General features: G+C 41.4%; 1 protein-coding gene across 1 annotated transcript; it reads right to left on the bottom strand.

The window, feature by feature from the left end:
- Positions 1–362: 362 nt before the first annotated feature.
- Positions 363–9,106, bottom strand: LOC102297476 (vacuolar protein sorting-associated protein 26B-like). The gene is made up of 6 exons (XM_005947793.2): positions 8,701–9,106; positions 5,151–5,307; positions 3,744–3,908; positions 3,482–3,657; positions 3,243–3,385; positions 363–2,218 (listed from the first exon to the last, which is right to left on the bottom strand). The coding sequence occupies exons 1-6, from the start codon at positions 8,921–8,923 to the stop codon at positions 2,081–2,083; spliced, it is 1,002 nt and encodes a 333-aa protein (XP_005947855.1). The 5' UTR covers positions 8,924–9,106; the 3' UTR covers positions 363–2,080.
- Between the last annotated feature and the right edge of the window lie 547 nt (positions 9,107–9,653).

Raw genomic sequence — 9,653 nt, 5'->3', positions numbered from 1 at the left:
CCGAGAAATACTGCAGGAGCTCTTTGAGACTGATCAGGGTGAAGAGTGAGGCCAGAGAAGGGAAAGCTTGCTTTCTTTTATCTATCAGGAGACCAGGAGGTGCTGGTCTCCTGCTTGTCTTGATACATGGAGGTGCTCATTTAAGCTAAGAACAATTCCGATATTTTTATTTATTCATTTCCTTCAGCACAAAATGTGTGTTTTTGAAAACATTAGAAACTTGCCAGCATGTTTCTGTCAATTTAAATGTCTTTGAAATCTCCCCACCTCTCAACTCTCTCCTGCACTTTGAAGGTGACAAACCACCGTCCCTACAGTCGTATTTATCAGATATTACCAGAGCTTTATTAACTGTTTTTTCCCCCCCCCTTGCTCAACTTCTATACATGTGAATTAGAACATGTCTTTCTGGCTTAAAGCAACACAATTCAGGCTGCGAGTCTTAATATTTCAACAGTATCTAAAAAGCCGTCTGGTGACAGCAATCAAATCACCAGAGCAAAACAGCAGCATGGCAAAAACCCGACCCTACTGCCTAGGAGAGTATGAAACATACACAGTGATGCATTTTGGAAAGCTTGTTAAGCAGAAGACAGAAGGACAAGAAGATCCAGGGGCTTGCTTCGAGTGCTTCTCATTTTGTACTTATTAGTGTCCTCTCATAGTTTAGAAAAGCAAAGCAAATAATGGCACAAGAACTCCAATAAACTCTGCCTGACCTGCAGTTAAAAAGTAAAAGCAAAAGAACTCATTCTATTTAGAAAATGTTCTGGGATTGTTAATTTTCAAAATGTCATTAAGTGCTTAATATAAAAGAGAGGCCTTCAGTATACATTCACCACATCATCTAAACCTGCCTTTGTACTAAACCCATTTATTTACTGGTAGATAAACGTGGGAGCGCAGGGCGTAGCAACTCACCGTGGCAACTGTTCTCTAGTATTGCAGACATTTTGGCACAAAACCCTTATAGGCACAAAGAAGCATCCTCAGGAGTCTATACTGTGTTAACAGGCATCTTTGTAAATAAGCGCAGGTGTAATACTATCTTTATTAGATCTGAAGTGATGCCAACTTTCTCCTCTTGACTCAAGTTCATAAACAGTGCTGAGAGCAGAAAAGAAAAGCACACAGTGCAAATGGCAGAGAGGTTTCAAACTATCAGTGACTGGCAGCTGTAACAAAAGATGGAAGGGACACTATACTGTCACCTACTGAAGCATCAAACGTTTTCAGTGCTGGCTGAAACAAACTGATTTGGGTTCAAATGAATACTCTGTAGTCACGCCTGTTTCTGGAATGTATGAAAATAAATCTCTTCCATTATAGTTTTTTTCAGACTGCTGTTTGGTTTCCTTGACTTATGTAAAATTAAGATGCAAAATGGAAATAAAAGCGTTTCTTTCCAGCAGAGGGCATGGCAGAAAAACATTACATGAGTTCATGTTCAAATTTCACATTCTTGTGAGCACACACACACGTGCCGTCACATGTATTGTTTAGCCAGTCATCATTAACTTGTCGAATGGCTGCTGTATCAATCTTCCCACAAAGTAAGTAGTTTAAAGGAAAGGCGGTGTCAGAAATACACCTCCAGATGGCTCTGTGCCATGTATTCTACATTCACACACACCTGCAAATGACATTTAAGTGCATCTAATGGGTGAAGTTCACCCCCATTGAGGTGTACAATAAATGCCAAGGCATCAATTAAGTACTTACAAGCCAATTTTGTGCAGTTTTGAGAGACAGAGAAGTTAGCTGACACCATCAGTCTTAGCGTGGTAAACTCGAACCAGCTGGTACGTCAAGATTGTTTGTTCAAATGAAAACGCTGAAAATTGCTAACAAATACAGTCCGACTCTGGTTTATCCATCCCCACCCTCACATACACACACACATTCACGCACACACACGCACGCACACACACGCCTCACACGCTCAGCACACTACTCCAGCTGTGACAAACACCGCAGTGCATTTTGTCTCGATGCAAACGAGTGATTTTCACATTAAGAGTTCAGACTGACGTCCGTGCGCTGTCTCTGTTCGGACACTCGCTGCAGCACATGCTGGGTTTTAGCCGGTGTCTTCCTCGGCGTTATGGCCGAGGAACTTCTCTGGATTGGAGGTACCTTCAAAGCGCTGCGAGGCAATGGCGGCTTGATGAGACATACTCTTCCTCACAATGTCGCCTTTCCTCCACAGTGTGATCTCCTGGAAAAAATTAAAACAACATACATGGTGGTGTGAGGGGGATGTACTGTTGGTAAACTCTCAGATCTATAAAAGCTCAAAATATTAACATTTAACTAACTGCAAAATATCCTCAGATTGCCAGAAGAATTATAGTCTTTTTTATTTGCCCCATGTGCTCTCATATTTACCAGTAATTGAATCATTCTCAGTTATAAACATTTCTTCCTCTCACATGTTTAACCCTCCTCAGTGCCTCTGTGTACACAGATTGGGGCGTGTGGCCTTGATGCCAAGACTCTGACACCCAATCAGCTTTGTTTTCCAGCTAGAGTCCCAGGACCATGATTGGACAGAAGCCCAGTCCTTGTACTGATTGATAACTGAGACTGTGTGTTTTCAGAAGTGCAGAACAGCGCACATACATTTTTCATTGTGCAAATGCTTCCTTCTTTTATTCATCTTGGTCCTTATGAACTTTTATGCAAAAGCCGCTATTATACTTTTTTTTTTTAGCCATGAATGGATGCAAACATTTCCTCTGTTTTCTTCTTAACTTATTAGACAACAACAAAGAAACAGTACACGTCTCCCTGGAAAAGTGCAGAAAAGCTCACTTAGTTTTGCTGGTCTCAAAAAAAGGAAAAATAACTAAGAAAATCAGAGGATCAGCTGTGAACTGCTTCAACTGGGCAATAGAGAAACTGCATTTCTGGACTGGCTTCAGTTTTCAGCCTGTGAAGTTGTTGCCTGCCTGTAACCCTCACTGACATCGCCAAGGGTTCTTTTTCCCAAACCGCAGAAAGCTCGTCCAGAGACACAAAGTCATTATAGATCTATAGTACGATATTTCTAGAGTACACATTTTCTTTACTATGTCTAAAGTGGTCATATTCCTAGATACTATGACTAAACACAAAGTAGAGCTCCAAGAACGACACAGTACTCGAAAGTGCTTGAACCACAGCAGCTGGAACGTCATTAACAGTCACCTGTGTGAGTGAGCAGAAGAACTACAGATCTCGTGATCTCACTGTCTGTGTACCTGCTGTTTGAAATAGCGTCTTTCCTCTTCATCTATGAGGACCAGATTAAGGTAGTACCGCACAGAAAACTTCTTGTTAATGTCCCTCATTGTGGGGGTCAACTCATAGCCTGCCAGAAACAGCCTGATGGGGATGGACTCTCCTGTAGCACAAGACAAAAGCAGGTTTAGTTTGCAACAAATGAGATCTGCTGCAACAAGCAGCAGAACCACAGACCAAAAAAGGCCTCTAACCTCACCTCTGACGGGGGCACCATCCATTATTTCATACTTTGCTATGGTGTCGTTCTCATGGTAGACGTTAGGGCCTGTGCCAGTTGTCTCCCGCTTGATGATGTCAATCTCCATATGTCTGATCTTAATCCTCACTAGGAGGAAGTAAATCTTCCCTACAATAACATCTTTTAGGTGATACCTGCAAGCAGATGATGGAATCTGTTAATATTCTCTCTTGCTTTGATCATTTCAATTTCTGATTGCAAAGAAAAAAGAAAATCATACTTGGACTTATTGTACTCAAACTCTATGTGTAGACAGTCCTCAATGCCAACTTCCATCTTGATGGAGGAGTTCAGCTCGGGGTAGGTGCTGAGTGTGTGAACCACAAGATCCAACTCTTTGCTGATGTCGTTGAGTCTCCGGCCTACTGTCGCCCTGAGAAAGTAGCTGGAAGCAAATGCAAAAACATTTGGATACAAGAGAAGAGCTAACAGCCCGTAAGCAGCATGTGAGGTTGCACTGACCAGTACACAGATTTTCATCTCTGTGTGCACAGCATGCCCCTCTTTAGATGCACTGCTGCAACAGAGAACACCAAAGTGTACAAGAAACACACAACTTTTACAAGTGAAGGCAAACTAATGTAGCAGTTTATCTGCATTTCAGATCATATTTTAAGTAGTTCTTTGTAACTGACGTTTAGTAAAACAAGTTGGGATTGGACCAGAGCACCTGAAGATGCTTTTCTTTACCACCAACGTTGTTGAAGAGGTAACAGCAAGTATTGTTATGGTTTTGCATGTCATGAAGTAATCTTACAAAGAAACTTCAAAGATATCTTTGAACCAGTTTGAAAACCTCACATGCAAATTTAATGGGAAAAAGAAGCCACTTGAAGATCTTCATGAGTACACACTGTCTCTCAATTCTTTAGTCAGGAGCACCACTTACTCAAAACATCTAGTTTCAAAACAGCAAGATAGTGATGACGAAAAAGCTCAACTAAAGACTTAAAAGTGGACCTTCCCGGTGCTTGAAAGTAGGGCTGGGTATCGTCACTGATTTCTATAACAGATTCAATTCTGATTCACAAGGTCTCGATTTGATTTAATTTAATTCAATTTTGACTCAGATAGTCAGAAATATTATTATTGTAATCATTTATCAGTACTGACACTTGTCAGACTTCATCAGAGGTGTGAGCATCACAGCAGATGCCTTTGTGTCAAAGTAACTGAAGATAAAACAGAAAAACATGAAGGGAGATTTTCCTGGCCTGGCTTTTTATAGCAGATAAGAAAACCATGAATCAACATATACCTGATGCTGCTGAAGTGAAGCAAAGCAAAGTTACAGCGGTTTTTATTAGAGATAAATCTAAGCGTTTTGTAATTTGGCATAATTTCAAAAAGCTTACATTTTCTTCGGTAGTGAACAGAAGACATTAGGCTCTCTTGACAGAGAGCATTTTTTAAAAAACAAAAAACAAAGATGAGAAAATTTATAGCATTCTCACTCCTAAATATGAAGCAGGAAATTGAAGATGTATAGCTTAGCATATACGAATGAAATACAGGGTAACACCTCAACTGCACAAAGGTTAAAGAATGTCCAGCGTTACAGCACGCCATCAAAAACATGGAACAAGCCATTAACGATTCCACTTGCAGAGGACAGAGCAGAACTTACCGTAACTTGACGTTCTGACCAGTGTATGATTCGTAGGGTTTCTCCACATGTGTGAACTCAAAGTCAAACGTCTGTGACTGTGTGAGCTCCCCTGGTCGAGCCAAGTCTTTCACCAGAGACACAAACTCGTGATGATTCCCCCTGTCATAGTACATTTCTGGAAACACAAATTAACAGTGTCACACATTGCCCATCGCTGAAGTCATTTTAAACTCTTTTATCTGAGGAACTGCAAAGAAAATTGTGTACTGACAGTCCTCACAGTGACCACTTCTCCCACTGTGCTGACACACTGACTACATGGTGCAAGCTGAATTTCAGTGAAATGACTGGTCAGAAATGAATTTACATACTTTATAATTATTACTGTTTGCTTTCCATTTCCTATCTGCTCACAACTATTTCAAAATCAACTGAGATACTTTAACATGCAAATGAAAAATGCTAATCATTTTAACCAACTGAAAAAAAGACTGACAGCATGATGTTTAAACTAAGCAACGCTGTTATTTGAAAAAATTTATTCTAAGTTTGTTTTTAGCGTGAGTAGCACATTTGAAACAGTTTGTGCAGGCCTGTGTTTGTTGCATCACTTCCTCTTTTAACAACTGTAGAGGTTTGGGAACTAAGGAGCGTGAATGCTGTAGGCCAAAATGCTTTCTCATTCTTGCTTGTTAAAGCATTGCAGCTGCTTAAAAGTGCAGGACACTGTTTGTCATGTTCATGTTTCAGAATGTGTTTGAAGTTTCCAACAGGTGACAGGTTTGTACTGCGGGCAGGCCAGTTTAGCACCCAGATTCTTTCAATGCACAATTAGGAGTTGTGATCTGTGGAATATGATTTGGCTCTGTTTTGCTTAAATAACGTAGACATTACCTACAGAAACAAGAAAATACAGCAGTGTATTCTGGTCCTAAACCTCTATATATACACTGCATGTTTCTAGAGTGCAACAAACAACAACCAGCTTGGATAGAGTGTAAACAAACAAATATGTAACTATATATAAGAAATGTCAGAGAAATCTGTTTGAGTTTGTCTGAGAGTAAAAAAAATATCCAGTGTAAGATTGGATATCTGCAGGGTTGAAACTACAATGTGCAGAACCATGGAATACAACACTTACTTCACCCTGCTGTGCGTTACCCGGTTATTTTATACCGGTTGTAAAAGGGAACCACCTGAGTAAAATAACCATTACAAAAGCTGATGTTTTAAAGAAGGTACATATAGGGCCAATTCTAATAACAGTCTGTGGCAGCATAAACCCTTATTTAACATTAAAATGCAACTGCTGGGATTTGCTAAAGAGGCATGGTGTCAGTTTTGTAACTGAAAGTTGTGGACAGCGGTATTTTTGCAGCTATGGCATATATAATTTCAGGAGGCGAATATTAACATTTGCAGCCTGTAATTTACTAAAAATGACATTAAATCTAACACTGAAGAATTATGCCTCTTCCGGTTGTGATGCATTCTTAGATGAGGTTTATTTGGAATAAGAGAGAGGAAGAACAAATGCATAATTGGCACATTGGGTGAAGGGCTTAAAGCGGTGACTGCAAAGCCAAACTTTGGCTGTCCTAAACTCTTCACTGATTTCACATGCTGAATGGTTAGAGGTGAGCCCTACATCATACGCTGGGTCTGCTGGTTTTTTAGCTGCTAATTTGTGGTACTTAGCATTAATGTGGTGATTGCTGAAGTGAACTGGCTGGGCTTTTGTATATAAATATAAATATACAAGCATTCTCCACTTCAACCACTGAACATCCAAGGTATGGACATTGAGGCTGTGGACAGCTACAGGTACCTTGGTGTTCATCTGAACAATAGACTGGACTGGACTCATAACTCAGACGCCCTCTACAGGAAAGGGCAGAGCAGGCTGTACCTGCTGCGGAGTCTCAGGTCGTTTGGAGTGGAGGGCCCACTCCTGAAGACCTTCTATGACTCTGTTGTGGCTTCTGCTATCTTTTATGGTGTGGTCTGCTGGGGCGGCAGCATCTCTGCTGGGGACAGGAAGAGACTGAACAGGGTGATCCGAAGGGCCAGCTCTGTTCTTGGATGCCCTCTGGACCCAGTGGAGGTGGTGAGTGACAGGAGAACGGCGGCTAAGCTGTCATCCCTGATGGACAACATCTCCCACCCCATGCAGCAGACTGTGACAGCACTGAGCAGCTCCTTCAGTGGGAGACTGCGGCACCCACGGTGTGGGACGGAGAGATTTCGCAGGTCTTTCCTCCCCACTGCTGTCAGACTCCATAATAAAAACTTTAACTGATCAAGCACACACATCCATACATATGCAATAATACTAAGTGCAATAATCCTTTCTGTCATCGTTGTATTCTTACTCAGTTGTATATAGCATTTGTATTTGTATTCTATTTTTATCTTATTGTATATTTATTTTATTTTATTCTACTGTATATAGTATTTTATTCTATTCTGTACAGTTGTGTACTGTATTTATTCTTATTGTATCCTAATTTTTGCCTCATAACTTTTGCACTGTCCACTTCCTGCTGTGACAAAACAAATTTCCCACGTGTGGGACTAATAAAGGTTATCTTAGCTTATCTTATCTTAAATATAGCCTAGTTAGTATACCATCCTGCGACTGCAGCATCACAGTAATTTGTCCCAGTTAGTAAATCTGTCCCATAACCAACAAAATTAAATTACTAACTCTTTCACTCCTCTTTGTTTCAGATTTCTGTGAGCAAAGTAAAATTCCTTCTGTCCATTACTTATCCCAGCTGATCCAAGACAAAATACAATACAAAACAAAGCAACAGACTAATGCAAACTGAGTTGTACAGAACTAAATTCATGTTAGGAGGTTATGGTATGAAGTGTAATAGACATTTAATAATAACAATTCCGTGTTGTTGTTCTTTTGTTTTTGTTTTTTGTCTTGGTCAACACCAGTCTGACGGCCTCCGACTATGAATTATGGGATGGCACTGATCACAGCGTTTATCATGGCCGCCACAGAGACACTTCCAGGTCACTTAAACGGTATCATCTGATAAACACTGTTTTAAACACACAGACACAACAATACACAGTTCGCCGCACCGTCAGAAACGCCTTTAAGCAGTTTCCTTGAAACTCTCAGCTCTCAGGCTGCCATCTTTGATTGAACAAAAGTAAAAGTGACAATCACCTAATACTTCAGTTCTTACTTACATGTGATAATCTAGGCACCGAAAGTGCGACTTAACAAAAAGTGTACGTTACAGAAGATGTTTAAAAGCAGGGCCAAAGGTCACTGAGACGTAACGGCTCTCCAATGGCTGACGAGTCAGCTGACGTCGCTCGCGCCCACATCTGTCACGAGACCCGACACTTCAAATAGACACTTGTTACTGCAGTACGGCCGAACTTTAAATGCGTTTCTTGTCACTTTTTACACATTAAAGCTGTAAAATACACCATGCGGATAGTCGTCAGTACATGTAGCTAGCTACCCAGTATTTCCTGTCACACTTTGGCTACTTCTGTCTGGGGCTGAATGTGGAATTCAGGCCTAGCAGCTGCTCACCTATCTGGCCGATAAACTCGATTTTGATGCCATTATGCTCCAGCCTCTTTCCCGGGTATTTGAGTGTAACGTTGACTTTTCCGGAAACAGTTTCCCCGTCGTAGAAAAGGAAATATTTGTCTTTCCTGCCGTCTTCGCTTCTGTGCTCAGCTTTCTTTCTCGTTTCGGCGTCATTCAGAACTATATCTATGTCCGCACTCTGACCAAAACCAAAAAAGCTCATTGCTGCTCGTTAGTCAAGCGAAGCCCTGTGGCCGGATCCCGCTGGAAATGCGCTGTCTTCCTAATGAAAGAACACACTGTAGTTTGTTCTCGGTTTGCCGCGAGGAGTCCAGCGCGAGCTGCTTCCCAGATTATTGCATATTTTGAGTTACAACCGCCTGACTACGCATGCGTCTACAGTCACGTGAAGGAAATTGTATTCTTTGTAGTTTGTTTCGTTTCTCTGTTCATGAATTTTTTTGACAAATTGTATTCTCGGTGCTAAAATGAAAAATTATAACGAGCAATATTTCGCTGAATGCCAACTTTTCAAACAATGGTAACCCCCCCCCCCCCCTTCACCCCACCTCTGCACCTTTCAGGCGCAGTATCAACAGGCGGAAGAAGCCACAACTCCTGGCCTCCTTGAGTTGCTACTGCCCCGAGTAAAGTCTTACAGGTGTTGGAATTTCCAATTTAAACACAGTTTAATGGCCTTCAAATTATGATTGACCAAGATGTTCTTTTGGAGGCTGAGGCTGTCCCAGCGACCGTAGGGCAAGAGGCAGGGTACACTCTGGACAGGTCACCAATCTGCTGGCTAACATTGCCACACCTATGTCATTCAGATTAACCGGACTGTGGGAGAAACTCACGAAGACACGAGGAGAACAAGCAAACAACTCACAGAAACGCCATGATGATACTGGGGTACTTCGTGCTGTGAGGCTGTGTGTGCTGCCCGCTTCTTA

This window comes from Haplochromis burtoni, unplaced genomic scaffold (genome assembly GCF_018398535.1).
Source record: "Haplochromis burtoni strain Fernald_Lab_line unplaced genomic scaffold, NCSU_Asbu1 Contig_24, whole genome shotgun sequence".
Lineage (NCBI taxonomy): Eukaryota > Metazoa > Chordata > Actinopteri > Cichliformes > Cichlidae > Haplochromis > Haplochromis burtoni.
This window is presented reverse-complemented; position numbering and strand designations above follow the sequence as displayed.